The sequence below is a fragment of the Ochlerotatus camptorhynchus genome, unplaced genomic scaffold (assembly GCF_037179485.1).
Source record: "Ochlerotatus camptorhynchus isolate MF236.1 unplaced genomic scaffold, CSIRO-AGI_Acam_v1.1 ptg000423l, whole genome shotgun sequence".
Taxonomy (NCBI): domain Eukaryota; kingdom Metazoa; phylum Arthropoda; class Insecta; order Diptera; family Culicidae; genus Ochlerotatus; species Ochlerotatus camptorhynchus.
The window spans coordinates 1,502,533-1,525,698 of record NW_027040909.1 but is presented as its reverse complement, the minus strand read 5'-3'; the positions used below and the strand labels follow the sequence as shown (position 1 = coordinate 1,525,698).

The window sequence follows — 23,166 nt, the reverse complement described above, 5'->3', positions numbered from 1 at the left end:
AACGAAGAGAAGAGGCTTAGTGGACGGCAGACGACAAAATCGTATCGCCTCCTCTACTGATCGCGACGTCGCCTTTTTCCTGTACGTGTATATTTTTTGCTTGCATTGAAAAACGAAAATAATGTTCAACATTAGATAAATGACGCGAAAGTGATTTATGTTACGATTGGATTTTTGTACGAGTGACGAAAAATATAACTGTTTTGTACTGACTAGTGTTTTGTTTAACCGATGTTGGTCTGCGCCCCATTTTGGAACTTCCCGTCAACATCTGAAGGGTATCCCTTGTGTGTGATAAATGTATAATGAAAACGCCAGAGAAGGGCTGATGCAAAAAAAAAACTGATTGGTATCAAAGCTAAGGCGTATGTAGTTTATCATTCGCTGCACAATTTGAGTGCATAGATAGATATCGGAACGAAAGCGAAAAAAATAACAAAACGTGCATAATGGAGAGGAAAAATGAAGAGTGCTCACTGAAACGAAAGTGAATCTGGCTAAGTGATTATGAAAACATTCCTCCTGGCTCTTCAAGGCTGTTGTGTTCGCAATTACTGGTGGTGGATTGGCTGTGGCAGTGTTTTGGACGGAGGTGGAGAAGCACTCTAGGGCGAGACGGCGTGAGTAGTGACTAGGTTCGCTCTTCTTGCAGAGTAGTCTAGCAAGAAATAAGAAAAAAAAACTGCGGCAAACACTACTATCATAAGTGAGTCCTAAATGTACGCAGTAAAACGTAGATTAAAGGTCATCGCTAGAGTCAGAAGCAATAACTGATACAAAGGTAAGGATCCAATCTGCTCCACTAAAGGAAACACTGTCTGATTCTATGACCATTGATTTGTCACTTTGTTGACGTTTCCGTTCCTGCTCGGTGTGTTGTTTTGTGCTAAATAAATAAATCGATTGTGTAGACGTAGTATAGATACTCACTCGATGCAGTGCCATTTTTGGAATCCTGCCCTAACAGAATTAAATGAGCAAATAGCGTTTGTCGGATTGAAACCCCTTTTCGAGAAATAGGAATCACATTCTAGGCACTCAATGACAATTGTTATCAACAAGCAACGATTACGGAAAAGTTAGAGCCGGAGCGCAATGGAAGTACACTCCCTGATTGAATAAAGTTCCATCATCTTGGTTGATAATGAATAAAGCAGGGTTGCATGATTCATAACAATTGTATTGACGGTGATAAGACGAACAAATCAGTTTAACCGATTACCGACAATAGAAAGAGTTCATTGTAGAGTAGAAGCATAAAGGGAGCCTCGACGGTTGATTGAAACATATTCACTTCCAAGGACACACGGGTGTTTGAACAAGAAAACCTGTCTATAGGTGTTTTGTTTTGCTTTGTTGTTTCATACTTATAATGTGGAATGCGCAATTTGATTGCTCATCAGGTGGATCAGTGACGGGGCTAATATATACGCATGGTAAAATTAATTAATTGATTTCTAACTTCCCATGACAATCGAACGACAGTGTATAATATGGACAACATAAGGAGATACCACTAAACGTTTGACGGTAGCGTTTTCCGTGAAAATTTTGAACCTGTAGTGTCATTTTTAATAATGTAATTGAGCAAGCGACATTCGGAGTAATACAGATCAATCAAAAATTTCGATCAAGGGTGCTGCCATGTTTTTTTTTTTTCTCAAGATTTCTGAAATCATTAGATGTTTTAAGGATATTTTGCACATGTAAGTTAGAGGAGCTTGTAAAGTTAGAGATGAACTAGCCTAAGGCTAAAAATCTCTTTAATAAAGAATTAAAAAAAAAAAGCTTGTAAAGTATGTGTTTAACACATGAAACATTTCTATTTCGTTTGTCACTTGTCATGTTACAATTTTATGATCGGTGAAAATGAAGAGTGAATATTCATCGATCATAAAATCGCTAATTGTGACCCTACTGAATGTGTAATTGACAGGTTTTATATGTCAAACACATACTTTACCACCACTTCTTGTAGCTTACAAGTTCAAAATACCATTGAATGGTTTCATAATTTCGAAAAACATTTTTTATAGCAAATAAATGACAGCAACCCTGATTACAATCTTCAAAAATTGTTATCTTCTAGTTAATTTTTGCATCGAAGTTGCTCCAAAGACCATAACTGGTCCATCTCACCAAAGAGTACCATTTATTTATTCACTCCGTCTTCGACTAAGTAGCACAGTTTTAGCACCTTACAACCAATCTAAACTAAGTTCCCTAACCCTATGACTAAACGCTGTTTTCGTTATTGTAAAAAGCACGAGTCAAGCGGATTGTTTATACCACAATTAGGCGCGGTACACAAATTACGAAATGCAAAAAATCCAGATTTTAGACACCCTCCCCCTATGCAAGAGGTCCAGCAAATTATTGTTTTTTTTTGTGTTTAAATTATTATTTGCATCGGTTAATATGTTACGTTACCCGGCCCATGTATGTTGTGAATGGGTGCGATATCCTACGCAGGTGTGGAAGCTGCCTTCCTGCACATTCGGTTGCCGTCAATGGATGGCAATCGATGTCCGTCGGTGATTGGCACTAGATTGCGGAACAGAGACCGACGTTAAACAAAGGAAAAAAAATATGTTACGTTAAGTTTTCCATTGCGCCCTCTCTCCTCCTCCATGCGTTACGTAATTTGTGCACGAAGTCTTAGTTCGATGGTAAGGAATTTCTAAAAGCGATAAGCTACGAAATCTTCGAAGAGGCATGTCTTGAAGGTCATCGTCAATATGCTTGCCACGCAATGCACGAATTCATGCCTCAATAAGAGAATTGTGAAATTACTATGTTAAGAGCAGATTATGTTATGTTGGATAGATTTCAGCTGATAAAATTTGAATGCACTGAGGACACAAGGTTGGCTGAATAGTTTAACATTGTCTGTGGTTTAACTGAAGATGTTTTTAGTTCTCATTTCAAATCGCCTGTCGTCCCAGAAACAAAGTACTTGTTTTCAAAACCAAGCGATAACATTGCTTGTAATTGCAATAATGTGCTCCTTATTTCTTCAGGCACTACCTAACCTATTAAATTTTACTATACCATTAACACGACTGACGTAGTTTACCACGCACTGACCTTCCCCTCCGACTATACGGTGGTGGCACATACGCAAGCAAAAAAAAAATTATAATACGCTGCCGATATTCTTGTTTTCATTACGTTACACGCAAAACGCTTGCCAGATGCTTCGGTCCACTTGCAAGACAGGCGTCTATAAACATATTATCAAGAGCGCCACTGACCGTTCAGTGATTGACGACGGTACAGGCGTACTCATATATGGACAGTGTAATTCGATGCATTGTGAGATGGTAGAATACGATGCAAACAAAGTGGACTTTTGTTTATTTGGAACCATGCCAAAAGCAAACGAAAGTAAATCAATTACAGACAGACGACCACGAAGAAATCGTTGCTGTCCCTGCTAATTCATATTGGTCGAATAATTTGGACTTTACTCAGTCTGTGTTCAAGATAAGTCGCTACATTTGTACAACAGCGACGGCGCCGGTGGTTGGTGGTAAGCGTGATTGCTTCTCATCACAAGTGCTAGGTCTTGGTTCAATTCCAGCAGAGGACATTGGGATTTACTGAGGAAAGTATGTGCTGATAGGTATGATAGGTAGTGGAACAGATACCGGCGGAAAATAAACATGAGAAAGGGCGGCCTTTCTATGAATTTAGTACTTACTAGACTGTACTTACAATAGCATGCAATTTGCTATTTAAATATGAAAATTATCAACTGTCGCATCACTGTTGTGACGACTGTACTAATCGATTCGGCTGATTGTTATTGGCGGCGACTAGCACGAGGGGAACGATGGTCTAGATAGCAGATATGTAACGTAACGTTTACTCAAACAAATTCATGAGTCACGAATCGTGATTCACCTTCCATTCCATACTTGCATCCATAAGAGCGGAAGAGTTGAAACAGGCTGGTTTTCAATTTCAATTAATGTATCTGTTTATGGGGAGTTACGCACAATACCGTTTTGTCGTAATGGGTACTTCTTTTGGTTCCACAATTCATCCCCTAAACACCCAGTGTAAATTATTAATTTAATACATGCACAGATTGCTAAGCTGGCATACATGCATCATGTGCTAGCATTTGTAGTGTACACGTATATCGGATGTAGCTACTTGTGTCTTGTTCATATGTATCTATCACCCGTCCGTCCGCCAGCTGAACATAGCGCAGCGGAAATGATTGGAAGGAAGGCAGAGGGGAAGAGTCTTCCACCGAACGTGGCTATTAATAATTGAAATCGGAGTTAAATAGTATTTGACTGGGTTAGATCCATCCCGTGTCGAATGTGTGGTCGTCCTTTAGCCCGTCTGTCTATTTCCTTACGAGAGGGGTAAATCGAGGGGTAAATAGGGCAATTTTGAATCTCATAAATTAGCGATTATTTGTGTAATTCTACAGAATCTACATCAGGATGGAAAAATTTGAGAGTAATGGAAAATTAACATTGATTTGCTTAACAACATCAAATCGTTCATGGCTATGTAAACAATCTTAAAATCAGTATAAATAATCTGACCTAATGTGGACCGTACACGATTGCTTTTATTGACAATAATCGTATTGTCAATACATTTTATATTGACGTCAATACATCGGTATTGACAATATTTCTGTATTCACATCATCAATATTATTGTCAATACTTGTAAGTATTGACAATATTTCTCACCGTGTGGGGTTCGCTTAAGAGCTGACATAGACAAAAAATTATTACCGTACATTTCATAATGTCGTGCATTTTTGAAAAATTCTAACAACTCTTTAATGAGGATATTTTGAATTAAGGTAGAACTTTTAAAAGGTATTATTGACTAGTGTATGGGAAAAATATAAATCTACAAAATATTACAATACTTTACAAATTATTGAGGAAAAAAGCGCGGAAATAGGCGACGCTTGAAATTATGGCACTTCACGGTAGTTTGTTTTAATTCACAATAATGGTTAATGTTTGATTAAATTAACAGTATACTGGTAATTGTTAAGTTTTTTTGCCTTCAAATGCAGCGTTTAAAAGTACGGATTTATTAACTATTGATATGGCACAACTAAATCATCCGTTCAGCTCGTTCCATTTATGTACTTTATGACCATTGTTGCTCATTTACACTTGTAAGTTAGATTTAACATGTTTTTCGATCGAAAGTCACAACAACTTGCAATTTTATCCATTCATTAAACGTTCTCTAATTGAAAGGGACTTTTTGAATATATATAAAACTTAAAAAATGTACAACTTTCCATAGTTAAACGTTGTTAAAGAAGAGTTTGAGACAGTGTTGGCAAAATCAGAAATCAATTGATATTTTTCCGCTCTCATGCGCTCGCAATATCATGCGTGATATTGGAACAAAATATCATGCTTGATATTGATTTTACGAGCTCCTTTGATATTGCGAGACTACTCACAGCGTGCAATAATCAAGCTGAGAGTTGACTCGACACAAAAATGATTCCATTGCACATCGTTTTCTTAGAAAGAGAAAGCATAGTTTGTTATCTCTTTTTAATCTTCACCGATGGCAGACGCAAAGGGACTGCTGCAAGCCGTTATGGAAGTTTCGGCTGCATTCGGGTGTAAAGCAAAAATCATTAAACTCAATCTCACCACAGTTTGGTGAGATTTGCAGTTGGTGAGTTTTGTTAGCTTGATATTCCGAGCTGCGATATTGGCGTCTTGCAGTGAAACTTTTCCAAGCTTTCGCCACCTACATTTCGAAGTGAGAACTACTAGAAGGAGGATAGTTTCTAAATTCTCCAAGTAAAACAGACGATTTTTAGGGCAAATCGGTACATAAAGAAAAAATAATAATTTCCGGTGGAAACTTTTGCTTGAATCGTGTAAGAAAACGTGTTTGCAAACTAACTGTTATTATTTTTGTATGGATCGGAGATGTTTTCATGGAAAATTATGCATAACAAGTTTGCACGCACAGGTAGAGGTTACCTCCTGCGCAGCTGAATTTTTCGGAAAATGGTGAATATGTGCGATTTCCACTAGGATGAAAGTGGAAATTAAGTGAATTTACTTAAGAAAGATTGTATCATCCTGGTGATAATGGAGAAATGGATGTATAGGACGCCAATATTCAATAAATGTTAATTTTGGCCTTTTTTAGGTAAACATATTGATATTCACAATTTTCGACGGAAAACGCAACGGAACTTGATTAACTCAACACGCACCATACTATAAAATGGTGCTCGATGGTTTATAAAGTGATAACAAGATGACAAATCATCTTTATCTTGAGTTATTGAGCAATTTACTTCTGTTTACAACATATGTACGATGCAGCATTGATGGAGCTGTGAAATTAAATGAATATATCTAATGAAAGCTCATCTGGAAAAGTCAAAGATGCACATCAGTATTATCGTGAAAACATTTTCTTCTTCAATTGGAATGTTATATTGGAAGGATTTTACGCAGGCTTGATAAAAATTATGATTTAATGCTAATTTTCACGAATTTTATATGCAGTCTGTCAACATTATCATCATCATGCCGTGGCGACATCTGCGTTGAGCTTTTGCGGCAATCTTCCAATTGGCGTCTTGCAGTGAAACTTTTCCAAGCTTTCGCCACCTACATTTCGAAGTGAGAACCACTAGAAGGAGTATAGTTTCCAAATTTTCCAAGTAAAACAGACGCTTTTTGGGGCAAATCGGTCCATAAAGAAAAACTAATAATTTCCCGTGGAAACTTTTGCTTGAATCGTGTAAGAAAACATGTTTGAAAACTATTTGTTATTATTTCGGTATGGATCGGAGATGTTTTCATGGCAAATTATGCATAACAAGTTTGCACCCACCCTAACGGCGCCGGTGGTGTAGTGGTAAGCGTGATTACCTCTCACCCCAGCAGGCCTGGGTTCAATCCCAGTCGGCGCCGCCTTCGGATGGGAAGTAAAGCCGTTGGTCCCCGGTTCATGAGTTGATGGGTCGATAGGTAGGGTCCAGGTGTGGGAGCTGCCTTCCTGGCACGTCGGTAGCATTGGTGCTCAGCACGGAAAACAAGATCGACGGAAAAAACAAACCAAAGGAAAAAAAAAAAGTTTGCACCCACAGGGAGAGGTTACCTCCTGCGCAGCTGCATTTTTCAGAAAATGGTAAGATGAAAGTGGAAATTAAGTGAATTTATTTAGGAAAGGTTGCATCATGCTGGTGGTAAAAGAGAATTAGTTGTATAGGACGCCAATATTCAATAAATGTTCATTTTGGCTTTTTTAAGCAAACATATTGATACTCACAATTTTCGACGGAAAACGCACCGGAACTTGATTTACTCAACACGCACCATGCTATTGATGAATCTACGCGAAACTGCACCAGTGCATGCGACACCTAAGTTTGAAATCCAAAACCACAAAAGTGATGATGTACTAAAAAATATTCCATACGATTTGACAGGTAGCAAAACGTCATTTTTATTTTATCATCATTTCCATCTGCTGGTCGACCTTAACGTAGATTCATCAATAAAATGGTGCTAGATGGTCTTCAAAGTGATAACAAGATGACAAATCATCTTTATTTTGAGTAATTGAGCAATTTACTTCTGTTTACCATCATATTTACGATGCAGCATTGATGCAGCCGTGAAATGAAATGAATATATCTTATGAAAGTTCACCTGGAAAAGTGAAAGATGCACATCAGTCTGATCGTAAAAACGTTTTTTTCTTCAATTCGAATGTTATTTTGGAAGGATTTATCAACATTATCATCATCATGCAGTGGCGACATCTGCGTTGAGCTTTTGCGGCAATCTTCCAATAGCTTAAGGTCAGGAAGTAACTGTCATCGTCAAAATTGTACATGCGGCAAAGTTCTTCCGGATGGTGAACATGCAAATGTGTTTTGTTCAAAGCTCTCTCATTTTACTTCCAATTTTTGATCTCCTTAGGTTATTTGAATGGTATGAATGGTATAGCATAAGGGTTCTACTACTACCTTTAATTTCAATTTTTTTTTCAAGTCAATTCTGAGAAAATTAATCATGATTCTTCAGAGTAATTTTTGAAAAATAGTGTAACTTTGGGTGAACCTTTGTTATACAAAATCTGAAAATGATATTGAGCAATTTGCCTCTTCGTATTTCCATTCAAAATCTTTCAAATGTTCTAAAAAGAACGAACGGACGTTTTTAGGGAGTGTACGGTTTTATAAATTTCTCCATCAGTCTCGTTGGCCGTGCACACGTAAATACAGGGATTTTCTTTTTGTTCTAGACCCCTCGAAAAGACATTTTGAAATCAGCCTAAAATGAAAGGGAGACTCTAAACATTCATTTGGTGGAAGTTTCAGCGATATTGATATTTTAAGCTAATGTTTTCCATCTGAGATACGTGTTACCACTAATTTATCAGAGGTATACAAATGGATCGACTCACCCCAATTTATGTATCTACAAATCTACATGAAAAGCTTAATCAGTAAAAGAAATCCAGAATTTATTTGTCTTATCTCACTTAGGTTGATATCTCCTTAACAGCTTTGTCAAATACAGTAAATTTCTAGCTGTTTAGGATCTCGAGATATTATATATGCAAAGATTTCACGTATATTCTAGCGCCGCGTAGTGAAAAAATTCTGTACTGTCGACCAACGAAAAAGTTTTGATCCCCTGAACAACTTTGCCGATGACAGTTTAGCAGGTCTCAAAATATATCTAATGCGAGATTTGCACGTGTATACAAGCGCAATGATGTGAAAAAAATGAATTTCTGTCCACCAGCCAAAAGGCCTTGGCTTCCTGAACAACTTTGCCAAAGACAGTAACATTCTATTGGTGAGGATCTCGTGATATTGTTTATGCGAAAATTTTGAACTACTATCCACTATCGAAATCTATCTGATCAGAATCTCGAGATATTTTACATGCGAGAATTTCGTGAGTATACTAACGCCACGTAGTGTGAAAATACTGAACTATTGTGCACCAAGTAATAGGCGTTGACCTCATGAACAACGCGAGAATTGTACACGTTTACTAGCGCCACGTGGTGAGAAAATTCTGGGCTACTTTCCAGCCAAAAAGTCTTGACTCCCTGAACAAGTTTGCGGAAAACAGTAACTTTCTATCTGGTCAGGATCTCGAGCTATTGTATATGCGAGAATTGCATGTGTATACTAGTACCGAGTAGTGAGAAAATTCTACCAACGAAAAGATCTTGACATCCTGAACAACTTTGCCAAAGACATTTACTCTCTATCTGGTCAGGATCTAGTGATGTATCACATGCGAGAACTTAACATGTATACGAGCACTACCTAGTGAGAAGATTCTGAACTACTGTTCACCAGCACAGTTCTCCTGAACAGCTTTGCCTAAGACAGTAACTTTCTATCTGGTCAGGATCTCAAGATATTTTAGATGAGAATTTCTGTATACTAGCGCCGCGTAGTGAGACATTTCTGTAACTTTCTATCTGCTCAGGATCTCGAGCTATTGTTTATGCGAAAATTGCACGAAAATTTTCTGAACTACTCCACCAACGAAAAGATCTTGACTTCCTGAAAAACTTTGCCTTTTCTTCTATAAAACATAATTATTTGCAAATAAATAAGAGCGATCTCACCCAAATAGTTAAGTGGAGCTCCTCCTTATCAGCTGTTCCTGAAAAATTGCTATACCAGCTCCTAAGCTTCAAGTGAACATTTTCAAGCCACTCGTCAGCGTGGATCAGAGGCAATTCTCTCACAAAGAGCCGTAGATAGAGATGAATAAGTAGCTTGTGAAGAAATGCACTTTGAAGTTTGACTCTGTTAACAGGTTGGGCAAACGGCCTCCGATAGATTTTGACCGGATCAGCAACCAAATAAAGGGGGAAAAACACAACAACAATTTTGTCACATACTTTGAAGTATTTTGAAATCATAATTGTTCAATTTACGGAAGGAAAAAACGTGTCACAACACGTCAGATTTTCAGCACAGCCTACTTTAATCAATCCGAAGACAGTTACTTTCTATCTGGTCAGAATCTCGAGATATTTTACAAGAGAATTTCACGTGTATACTAGCGCCGCGTATTGAGAAAATGTTGAACTATTGTGCAACGATAAATAGTCTTTGATCTCATCAACAACTTTGTCGACGGCAGTAACTTTCTATCTGGTCATGATCTCGAGATATATCACATGCGATAATTTCACATGTACTCTAGCGCTATGTAGTGAGAAAACTCTGAACTACTCTCCAGCAGCGAAAAGGATATGATCTCTAGAACAACTTTGCCGAAGACAGTAACTTTCTATCTGGTCAGGATCTTGAGATTTTCCATGTTGTAACCAATTAATTCAAATCCCACGTACTACGGACACCGATTACGCGGTTTCCATTCACATTTTCTCTATTATCCGCATTTTTTTGTGGTTAACTGTGATAAAAGCACAGACAAACAGACATAACTCTCGCAAGTTTTTCATCGGACAAGCATTTAACGGACAATTTAAAAGTATCGTAGTTGGTAGTACCGCCACCTGTGGCGCACATAGTCAATTCCCTTGCGTTTGACGTTTACACACTACCGCCATCTGTTCAGCGTAGTGCCTACCACAGTGTACTCAACAGATGGCGGTAATGTTTTAGCGACGATGTTTTACAGTGAGAAATATTCAATGTGTTATGTCTATTTGTCTATCTGTTTTTCTGTGATAAAAGTTTAGCTTGTTTAGTTAAAAACAAGTTTTTTAAGGAATACCCGTTGGTAGCTCGGCTGCAAAATGGGAATGGAAAACTCACACTGTTGCACAAAGTATTGTTGTTCAAGTTGGACACCGGAAAACCCACACGCGACATTCGATTTTACCCTCGTTCTGTACGAATAGCGCATCATTGTGCGAATACAGCGCACTATGTCCGACGTAATGTTTAACGTACAGAACGAGAATAAATTCAATTAGTGCGTGTGGGATTTTCCGGTTTTCAACTGAAACGATAATACAACGCGCGAGTACTCGTGTTACAAAAGTTGGCGCGAGTAACGGAGGGTTAAATAGAAACTAAGCGATCGATTCAGCCTCTGGTGGTGAATAGGAGAACGTCATAAAGAGTGTTGTGAGCAGAAATTTTTGCCGCGAAACGTAGGAAGCAGAACACTTTTTCACTTTTCCTGATCAATTGATTAATCTGAGATGTTCCAAAACTTGATCTATAGTTGAAAAATTTAATCCTGTATCAATTTTGAAAGGATCCAGCTAGTGTTCAGCAATATTTTTGTTGAGAAAAATTGAAAATTAGAATAGTCCCTAGGTGGTTATGATCTTCCGGATTTCTTGTGTGTGAATATTTTATGTGCAAATCAGTTCAGATCTGTGGAAAATCGTAAAATATGGTAATTACTGATGGAAATTGGCAAGATTATCAATGAAAAATTCTTTAATTTGCGTTGTGAAAAATCATCATTCTCATTTAAACAAACGGTTTGGATGACGTTTCCTCTCGAACTCGCTTGCACTCTACATAGGCCTTTTTAATAGAAATTAAACGATCGATTCAACCTCTGGTGGTGAATAGGAGAACGTCAAAAAAAGTGTTGTGAGCATAAATTTTTGCCTTGAGACATAGGAAGCGGAACACTTTTTTACTTTTCCTGATAAATTGATTCATCTGAGATGCTGCAAAACTTAATCTACAGTTGAAAAATTTAATTCTGTAACGTTTTTGAAAAGATTCTGCTGGTGTTCAGGAATATTTTTGTTGAGAAAAATGGATAATTAGAAAAGTGCCTTAGTGGTTATGATCAAGGTTGCAAAGACTCATTTCAGCTAAAACAATGTTTTTTTAAATTATGAAATAATTAGATGCCATGATTAAATTTTGAATTGGTAGGATACAAGAAGAGGTTGCAAAGAATGTGTTTGACATATTAAACCTGTTTATTTCACTTCATGAGAGTCACAATCAGCGATTTTTCACAAACTCACTCACTCACTCACTCACTCACTCAGCGATCAGCAAATCGCTGATTGTGACTCATAGAAAGCAAAATTTACAGGTTTTATGTTTCCAACGCATACTTTGTAACCTCTTCTTGTAAGTTACAAGTAAAACATGCCATCATACCATCTTTTGGTTTTATTATTCCGAAAAACATTATTTTAGCTGAAATGAATCTTTGCAACCTTGGTTAGGATCTTCCGGATTTCTTGTATGTGTATAGTTAAGGTGCAAATTAGTTCAGATTTTTGGAAAATCGTACAATAAGACAATTACCGATGGAAATTGGCAAGATTTTGAATAAAAATGCTGTTATTTGCGTTGGGGAAAATACTTATTCTGATGTATACAAACGGTTTGGTTGACGTTTCTTCTCGAACTAACGTGGCGCACTCTACGTTGATGGTGCATTAAAAAAACCTATTCACACACAAGAAATCCGGTAGATCATAACCAAGGCACTATTCTAATTTTCAATTTTTCTCATCAAAAATATTCGTTAACATCAGCATGATCCCTGCAAAAACGATACAGAATTATTTTTTTCAACTGTAGATCAACTTTTGGAGCATCTCAGATGAATTCATTTACCAAAAAAAAGTTGATAAGTGTCCCGCTTCCTATGTCTCACGGCAGAAATTTCTGCTCACAACACTCTTTTAAACGTTCTCCTATTCACCATCGGTTGAATCGATCGCTTAGTTTCTATTAAAATGGTGTCGTCGAAAAATCGTCTCCTGGGAATCGAGCCATTAGAGCACAGAACAGAAGGGGAAGTGCAAACAAATCGATGAATCAAAAAGTGGTTCGTTTTGCTGCTCAACAAGCAATGTGTTGTGGAAGCGTTCCACACGGGTTTTCTATGTGCACTCACACTATCATAGCATGCTGCCTATCTTAACTGCAGGCAGAAGATGCCGTCTACCGCTAGGTGCGCTAGTGTTCGCAAATGACAAGTGGAGCCATTTTCTGATCCGAAGTTTCACTCGTGTGCATTAGAGGTAAGACGGACGGTCGCTCAAGCTACACTAATAGAGTTCTACACATTTTTATTGTAAAATTCCACATCATTTTCATGTGACCACACGTAAACAGAATCCACCTAGAAGCACACATAAAATGTATGACTCAAATGAATAGTATGTGTGGTTACAAGTGGCTTTTATGTGTACACATATTAAGTACCGTGGACCCTAGCTAATCTGAACAACACCTCATTCATATTAACGGGGTTCATTTTTAATTTGAACTTCTAGTAACCCTATCAGCGTGTTTCTGGTTGCCTTATTTGCTGTTTTGTTTTGATTCTGCGTTCCGTTTTGCAATGTTCCATTTCGCTTTACTCCGTTACATGTGCAAAATGACGTTTAGGCAATTTTAAGTTTGCACGCTGTGCAGATAAGCGGGGTTCAAATTAAAAAGTGTTCAGATTAAAACCGGTCATATTACCGGGGGTCCACGACACATAGTTATCATTTGTTGATCACATTGCAAAAAATCATGTGTGGGACACATAAAAACAATCTTTGAATTTTTATCAGTGTATGTTCAATCAGCAATCCGCCGGCAATTCAACAACTTTTTTATATGTTCGACTTCAATGTATCAGCTGACGTGTTTCGTCATCGGCTACTTGGCCTTTTCCGTACCGTTGACCGTAACTATTTAGTTTAAGTTTTATTCATTTAGACAATAATTGTCAGTTGAATTTTTCAATAAACAATAAACAATAATGTTAGAAGGGTTTAACTCGAAACGTAAACAATGACTTTGAACGTCGATTTCTCTTGAATGACCACACCAGCTCATATAACAAACATTTATCTGTCAGATAATTTAGTTAGTTTGAATGAGTGTTTTGTCATTCGTAAGAAACAATAGAGCTAATATACTATAGAGGAAGAATAGCGCTGGTGTCTGATGTTGAATAATACCGGGTACAGAACTGTCAAACTGTATAGTTTTTTCTCGCTTTGACAGTTGTGTCCCTATTCGATGTAAGGAAAAGATGTTTCGACAGCGACGGCAGCGCTATTCTTCCTCTATAGTTTATTACACACAGAGTTTAGATTACCGAAGTCGGTAAAATTTTACTGGGTTTTACACAGCTGAGTTTTCAGCAATCAACTCAGTAGTTTTTGGTTTAACTGAAAACTCGGTAAATGGAAAAATCCCTGAAATGTCAAAATTTACCATTTTAGTTTTTTGTTTACATTATTTTTGCTGAGTTATAAATAAAATATTTCGGATTCAAAGTGTTTTTTATGTTACTTCATACGCGAAGTTAAAGATTTTCAGAGTTCGTTGGAAATGCTAACATGAAGCTTTAGTGTGATGATTTATTAGCTAGAGAATGATCTTTAGAAGAGGGTAGGTGGATAGTTCCGTTAGAGTACGGCAGTATGAAAATTGAATAGAAGTTGAAAATGAGCGAAGGGCCATTAATGCGACAGTTCTTCAAGATAGACGCACATTTTTGCCTAACCCGTACGATGTACGCGGGGACTTGAAGTATGTCTCCAAGTCCACAGGCAAAAATGTGCGTCCCTCTTGTTGCTCATAAACTGACTGCGGCTGTGGAATAGTTCTAGCGACGTTTTCATCACTACCTAAAGCTCCACGTTGCGAGAGCATTTCCAGTCGATGGTGTGTTATAATGCAGTTCTTCTTTACCCAACTATTGTGTTGCTCCTCTCGTCATGACCAACGTGATCATCTCAGAGAGAAAGCAGTAGGGTGGTTGTTGCGTGCTGTACCATCATCAGCATTGTTGACGGCTACTCCCGCCTTGAGTTGTTACATTCAAAGTGTTTTTTATGTTACTTCATACGCGAAGTTAACGATTTTCAGAGTTGGTTGGAAATGCTGTGGACTTGGAGACATACTTCAAGTCCCCGCGTACATCGTACGGGTTAGGCAAAAATGTGCGTCTATCTTGAAAAACTGTCGCATTAATGGCCCTTCGCTCATTTTCAACTTCTATTCAATTTTCATACTGCCGTACTCTAACGGAACTATCCACCTACCCTCTTCTAAAGATCATTCTCTAGCTAATAAATCATCACACTAAAGCTTCATGTTAGCATTTCCAACCAACTCTGATATCAGTGCTAACATTTGAAAACGTCACAAAAGCCATTTGTAAACAAATGGTTTGTGGGCCCTTTACTCACTACTTGAAGTACACCCACGCGACACAACAGCAACATCGGGTAGGGGAAATTTTCCCCTTCCTGACGATGCTGTTGGTTTGCGTGGGCGTTCTTCGGGTAGCGAGTAAAGGGCCCACAAACCATTTGTTTACAAATGGCTTTTGCGCCGTTTTCAAATGTTAGCACTGATATTTCGGATATTTTAAGATCTTTATTAGGGGACTCAGGTTTATTTGTTTAGAGGCATAATAGCAATGATGCTGTTTAGACTAATCTTGAGCTATAGTCCAGCTTAATACTTCCTCGTGGTTCAGCCGGCTGGTTGCTTTCTTGGAGTGCCAGATTGCGTGCGTAAGTCTGGAGCACTGCTACACACAATTGAAATTTTTGCTGCAAATTCAATGGAACATCTGGAAGTCGATGCAGGAGTGCATAAACTGCCCGATTTCGTATGATTTTGCACTCCTCCGTTGACTTCCAGTCGTTTAACTAATTTTCACAAACATGTCGCTGTTTTCACTCAAAAATTTCTGAAGTCAAGTGCGCCTGGTGGAACGGAGGAGAATGACGTATAGGAGTCCAATTTACTAGTGTGATCAGTAATTTTGGAATTTCGTTTAATGACTGTTTCAGTAAAACATAATCAGTACTGAAAACTCTGTGTTCTATTTTACTGAGTTTTAGTCATTTCCCGTAAAACTGTTATTTTACGGTCAATTCAGTGATTACTATTGCCGCATTCAGTAGTTTCTTGCAAAAACTAATGAACGTCAGTAATTTTATTGAGAACAGCTGAATGTTCGGTAGTTTTTGTGATTTACAGTTCGAAAACTGTAAAAAAATTACCGCACAAGGAAACCGTGATTAAGTGTGTAGCTCTACTTAAGAAACCGACGCTCCAAGTCATTGTTTACGTTTCGAGTTAGACCCTTCTGACATGTTTCCCCTGATAGAAGCAAAGAGCTACCGTGGACCCCCGGTAATATGACCGGTTTTAATCTGAACACTTTCTAATTTGAACCCCGCTTATCTGCACGGCGTGCAAACTAAAAATTGCCTAAACGTCATTTTGCACATGGAACGGAGTAAAGCGAAATGGAACATTGCAAAACGGAACGCAGAATCAAAACAAAACAGCAAATAATCAGTACACCCCAGATGGCATGGGATCGAAACTAGAAACTATGCAGATAAAAAATCACAAATAATATCAGCAGTTGTGTATCGATATTTTGATTTTACAACAGAAATCGATATTTTGATCTGGCAACACAATCGATATTTTAACATTGGTAACGATTGGTAGCAATATTTTGAGAAAGATCTTTATAAACGATTCACGATTAGACTTTTAGCATCTTTACAATTATTCATGAAATGGTGACGATCGCTATCGATTTTTCTTATGAATGGCTTTGAAGATCGATATATAGAAAATTAAAGAAAATTAACGAAATGGTTGGTCGGGGGGGTCCACGGTACACGGTAACCGCAAAATACCCAACTAAAACGTAAGCATTTTCTAGGGAAACTGGGACTACCCATTAAATGTGTAAAATTTAACTCATTTCTGAGTAATTAGAACTATAAAAATAAGTAGTAAGTACATATTCATTTGTGAGTAACAAATACTGATAAATGGGTATTTTTTTTTATTCATTTAATGAGTAGTCCCAGTCTCCATCGGAAATACTTACTTTGTAGTGAATATCGAGTCTTTTATAGTCATTATTGTATATTTCGCGGTTACCATGCACATAGTCGCCGTCAACGCCAATTGCAAGCTGTGATACCGCAGCTTGAAATATCCTGGGGGGGGGGGGACGTGCTGTCAAATCAGCCTACTGATCATTCTTGTATGAAACTGGTTCCAAACGTAAACAAACGCTGTAGGTTTCTTATGGCTTGTTTACGTTTGGAACCAGTTATGCGAGGTAGGCGACGATTGTTCATATTTGACAGCCACCTCCCCCCTTGGAAATATCCAAGCTAACAAAATTCACCAGCTTCAAATTTCACCAAACTGTGGTGAAATTCCATCGGTGAAGAGAAAAAAGAGATAGCATTATTATACACTCTCTTTCTAAGAAAACGAGGTGCAACGGAATCATTTTTGCGTCGATTCAACTCTCAGCTTCGACTTTACACGTTGTGAATAGTCCCACAGTATCAAAAGAGTTTGTAAAATTAATATTGCGCGTTTCACACCAAATTGGACTAATAAGCGCGTTTTCGCTTATTAAAAAGTGTGATAAAACTGCAAATTTACGTCTAATCGTCTTGGTGTCTTCGGTGCACTTATTCCTTATGATGCAAGCAATAAGTGCTCCGAAGACATCAAAACGATTTGACGGAAACGTGCACTTTTATCACACTTTTTGCATTTTTGGGACAGTCCAGTTTCAGATGCAATTAGCAATATCAAACATGATATTTTGCTTCAATTGAGAGCGGAAAAATATCATTTGATTGATGATTTTGCCAACACTGAATCTGATATTGAATGTGCCATTGCTGCTACAGCTGATTTCAATCGTTGAACTTTAATCTCAGTGACCAGATATTCAATCCTGATTCAATTCAACCATGCTCAACATTACCTTTCTAATGGTTAATTTCTTCTCCGAATCTTTCCAGAACCGCACGATGGTGCATAGTGGTGCGTATCTATCGCACTATCTGCTGCGACCACCACCAACGCCAGCAACATCTCAGTTTTACTCTACCGCCATCGTTGCTAATAGCTGTCGTCGTCGGAAGACCGCTACCCTTCGGGAGGTTACCAGCACTAGAACACTAGCGCCGCAGCTCAAGCACCGAAGGTCGTCAATTCAAATAGTAGCCACCATAAACGGTCTAGCTCTAGATTCTACGGTGCAGCCACTGCTATCTCTAAAAACAACATCTACAACGGTCTCGTTGTCTACAATTGCGAGGGACTCGTCCCCCAGGACGATACTGCTCCTACTTGATCAATCTAGATTGGGTTGATTCCTGTCTCCGTGTGTAACACTGTGAGACTGTGATAGGGACGGATCTCGAAGCGCATACTAACACTAACTCATAGACAGGTGGTTTTGGGTGAAGTCGAGAGATTAGTAGTATTAGGGGTCTTAGAAGTTAGGGCAAGGTGGAAATCGAAAACCTAGACTGGTTTCCCATCCGGTGCAAGCAATGTATTCCGAAAGCATCGCGGAGCTAGACACGATAGCCAATGTGATCGGTCTAAGGGGTGTAGGAACGAGTACGTTAACCAAGTTTGTGGATATGTGGTACCACGTCTTCCTGTGGGCTCTGTTTTCGTCCATCATCATTCACACCGGTGCGGCGGTTGTGGCGTTCGTTACGCTGCGCAAGCACAAGTTCGGTAGATTCTTCTCGATTTTCATCCTAGTAATGGGTGTGGTTTCTCCGGTTACCGGAGGCACCGTCAGTAGTGCCACCATTGCCTTTGTACATAGAGCCTCGAATCTACCGATGTCGCCTATCCTGGCGATGGTGTACGGTGTCGGTCAAACCATTCTGTCCGCTTGTCTCGGGTTCACGCGACTGTTGGCAACACTGTAAATGCCATTGCTCCCCTTCACGTGGTCTGCTAGGGCGGACTATTATTCACTCAAATACAAATACACCCATACATGTAACGTAAACACACACCTAAATTATTGTACTAGTGGAAATTCTAAATAGATCAAATGAAGCAAAACAAAACGTTAGCCATTTTACGATAGTCCAGTTTTTATCAAAATGCGCAAGAGAAGAAGGAAAAAACGAACGAAACAAACAAATCCCTCGGGACAACTACGCAAGGGCCATATAACGCGACGAGACACGAGACGAAGACGTACGGAAAAAAACTATTTCAATAATTTTGTTTTAAAACAATGATACAAACGTAAGCTAAACTGCTGTAACGAGCGAAACTGCAAGCAAAATGCTAAGACTAATGGAATAAGCTGCTATGCAGCAGCTTTGAAGCGACGAAAGAAGGGAAAGGAAAAAGGCAGAATCGATTATACATAGTCAAAAACAACAAAAAAGGAATAGTGATATATACCTAAAACAAATAATTGAACTTAATTAGTAGCGAAAATTAAATGGGAAAATGCAAACCTAGTTAAAGCAAATCAAACGCCACTAAAGCAAAAACCTAAATGTGCTATTTACCATCCATCATCATCGTTATCATAGAATCAAGAGCAGAAAACCGTGCTTTCGATACGCTCGCCTCATTTGTGTTCCAAGTTTTCCCATTATCATACGTGGCGGCGCTATACTACAGCAACATTGTCCTGCAGCATATCTATGTAACTTTAGAGGGGAGAAAAACCATGCGAAGAATTTATTTATTTGTCATTTTGCGCTTATTGCCATTGTCTTATCTCCCTGTTGGTTTGCCCCAACTTCTCAAATAGTATACCTAAATCTATTTGCGTTTTTCCTTGTTCCTTGAATAGTAGTAACTGTCCTTTCGAGTTCGACATTCTATGTAGAAAAAAATAGTGATCTATTATAAGTTTTGTACATTGGTTCCACAATTTCAGTTCCATCTCTTCATATTTATTAGTAGAAAGAAAGGGCTTGTATGTATATTTTTGTTTAGGTTTCTTAACGAAGCGATGAATACAGAGACAAAAAAGTCAAGGAAAATAGGATGTGTATCTTAGTTGCTAAGTGGAAAAAAAAATGTGGGCGTAACAGTAACAGAACCATCAGTGCGAACGATTGGTTTATTTAAGGGTAAACAAACGAAGAAGCATCAACCAGGAAGCGATGATAGGAAAACGGTTATTGTGTTTAAGCTGAAGTCAAATTCTCTCTAGTAATGGAAATTATTATCAACTAAATGATGGAAGAAAACGAAACACAATACCGATCAAAGCAAAACATTTTCTTGGATGCTTAGAATGGAGCAGGTTTTAATCATAATAAATAAATAAAAGTCAATGAGTCGATAGTAAAAAAATCGTGAAGTTTTTGTTGTCAATCAATGAGTTTTGTGACTTTTTTAAAGTGTTTTATTTATTTTGACGTAGGACTACGTCTTTGATTTCTATATGGGGGTACACTTTGTGAAAACCGAAAATGGAACATGTAACAAATTGAGAAAGATTTTGAACGTTAATAACTCAGCTGCCCCTGGTCCAATTTCAATAATTTTATCACCAATCGATCAGAAATATGGCTACGCATCGATAACAATGCTTCCTAATGTTGATTTTTAACAAGAAACTTTTGAAAAACGGGTAAATGTCCAGCATTGTCCAAAAGCGTTGAATTAACTAACAAATCCACCAATTACCAATTGCTGCTTCCCCAGCACAGTCGTCAGAGAGTAGTAAATAGACGAAACAAGTCGAAGTGGCATTCGCCTCCGATCCTCGGGCGCGTGCGAATAGGGAGGAAGGAATTGCGTAATATTTTGCACATTCATCGCCATATTCAAAACCAAACGCAAATTCTTCAAGATAACCACCATCCGTCGTCTGGCTCGCCGTGGCGGTGTCTGACGTATCTCCGGTCTGATTTACGAGGTGTGCTGAAGGTGTTTCTGAAAAATGAGATCCGTGATGCTGTCACCTACACTAAACACGCCAAGCGTAAGCGGCCATGGATGTCATCTACGTTTTGAAGTGACAGAGACGCACTCTGTTTGGTTTTGGAGGTTAAATCATCACCAACTTTGGCAACAAAACGGCTCTTTTCAGGGCCACCAAGCTTATTACAGTAAAGAGTAGGAATAGAATTCATCTGCCTGTTTGTCCATATTCAGAACCAACGTCCACAAAAAATGCTCATGTAATCAAACTGGAAGCAGGGGTACAAATTATTTTGATCAACCTTCATCATCTTTGAATCGCCACGGCCGGATATTTTCAATGGAAGAAGCAAAAATCTAGCATCTAATTCGACGAAGACGGCAGGAAACATTTGTGAAGCCGAGTTATTTAGGAAAGAGAGTGTCGATGACGAGAATCGATCAATGTAGATAGGACCTATTGAAAAGTGACGTGAGATTTGTTTTCCGTACTCCAATGCTACCGAATGCTACCAAATGGGAGGCAGCTCCCACACCTGGACCCTACCAATCGACCCATCAACTCAACCGGGGACCAACGGCTTAACTTCCCGAAGGAAGGCGTGATCAGAGATGTTATGCCTTAGAACATGCCGGTGGCGCCGACTGAGATTGGACCCAGGCCTGCTGGGGTGAGAGGTAATCACACTAACCACCGGCGCCGATATCTTTCAAGGTGATATCACGGCGAATGAGAACGACCCAAATTTGAGTTTAGTTATCTCAGAAATAAGAAATAAAATGCAGGAACTCAGCGATGAGTAAATTTGCCTCATGTTTTCCCAGGTTTTTCCAGGATTTTCCAGGGAAAAATTCCCGAATTTGAGACAAGTAAAGATTGGATTCACTCAGTATATTGGTACTACTACGAAACTGAATAAAATTTTCGTCAATTTCATCATTTTCTGTCAGATTTTTTAGGTTATCCACAGCAAACCAAGAGACAAATTTACTAAACTCAAATTTGGGTCGTTCTCATTCGCCGTGTACGCAAAAAGAAAAGAGCTAGTGTCGCTACTTGATAGCAAACTAATCATAATGGGAGGAGTCTTTGTAGTTTTTATACCACTTGGTTGCACATCATTCTGCTTTAACCTGAAAAGAAATAAAAGAGCGCCGGCTGTATGGCATTAGCTCATTTTCGCTTCGGACGGTGTGGTGAGCAGCAATAGCAGCAGTAGGAAGGTGGTGGCTAGTCCACTCCTTCACAACCAACAAGCAACAATTGACTGGTCGTGGCAAAGGAGGAAAAGGTCTGATAAAGGAGGTGCCAAGTGTCATCGCAAAGTTCTTCGAGATAACCGCCATCGGTCGTCTGGCTCGCCGTGGTGGTGTCAAACGTATCTCCAGTCTGGTCTACGAGGTGTGCTGAAGGTGTTCCTTAAAAATGAGGTCCGTGATGCTGTGATGCGTGATGTGCTGGCCATGGATGTCCTCTTTAATAAAACAGCACTTTTCAGGGCAATCAAGCTTGCATCAGTAAAGAGTTGGAATAGAATTTATCTGTGCTTGTTTGTCCATATTCAGAACCACAAGCCCCCAACGACCACACAAAATGCTCTCCAGAGTTGTAATTTTTTAACCAAACTAGGAAGCAGGGGTGCAATTGATTGATTGATTATCTTAATCAACTTTCTCTTTGAAAAAGATTACTGCAAATTTGGTACGCCTACAATTCAAAAACGGAAAGAGTTGAGATAATAGATAATTGATCAATTAAAAGGACTGAATGCTCTACATTTATTCCGTACACTAGCGGTCCTACGTCAAGCTTTCGTTCGTGCCCCTAGGCACAGACCCTTCTACTTTTTATTTCTCCACCCAAATCACTGCGACCAACACATTGATCTTTTGTGTAATGTCCGTGTCCTTTGTTTAGTGCATGTCCGTAGTATCTAGAAATGTAATGAGGTTTTCGTATTCAATACAGTTTTTCTGTCTTTATGAAAGAGACTTTCTGCCATCGGCTGGTTCATCTCTGTTCGATACAGTTATCATACATACTTGCTCTTTTCACAAGAAACCTCATGCAATTGTGATGTTCCGTATCATTCGAAGAGTTCTGGAACCTTTACAATAAATCAAAATAGCTGCCCTTTGCGTGATAAAGTTTTAAACTTATGTATTATGGTTTATTTGAAGTGGACCTTACAAATATATTGGGTTTTTAAGAACCATTACCATTCAAAATAGTTGTATTCTCCATATATTTTTGGAAAGAGAACTATATTAGAACCTTTTTACTTATGGTTTGAGAACTTTAATGGTAATGGTTATGGTAGACAATAAGGCCCATGGATGGTTTTGTATTATTGGTCGACTTTACGTGGAATAATCACGTAAAGTAGACCAATAATACAAAACGATCCATGGACCTTACTGACTACCATAACCATTACCATTAAAGTTCTCAAGCCATAACAGTGTATGAACTTGTGAGG

The 23,166-nt window shown here is 38.6% G+C and overlaps 1 protein-coding gene across 1 annotated transcript; it reads left to right on the top strand.

Annotated features, from left to right (window-relative positions):
* Positions 1-20,113, top strand: LOC135711183 (transmembrane protein 170A). The gene is made up of 2 exons (XM_065233966.1): positions 1-781; positions 17,785-20,113. The coding sequence occupies exon 2, from the start codon at positions 18,322-18,324 to the stop codon at positions 18,712-18,714; it is 393 nt and encodes a 130-aa protein (XP_065090038.1). The 5' UTR covers positions 1-781; positions 17,785-18,321; the 3' UTR covers positions 18,715-20,113.
* The last annotated feature ends 3,053 nt before the right edge of the window (positions 20,114-23,166 follow it).

Excerpts from the sequence above, each read along its gene's own strand:
- LOC135711183 (XM_065233966.1), top strand. The coding sequence starts at position 18,322 with ATGTATTCCGAAAGCATCGCGGAGCTAGACACGATAGCCAATGTGATC.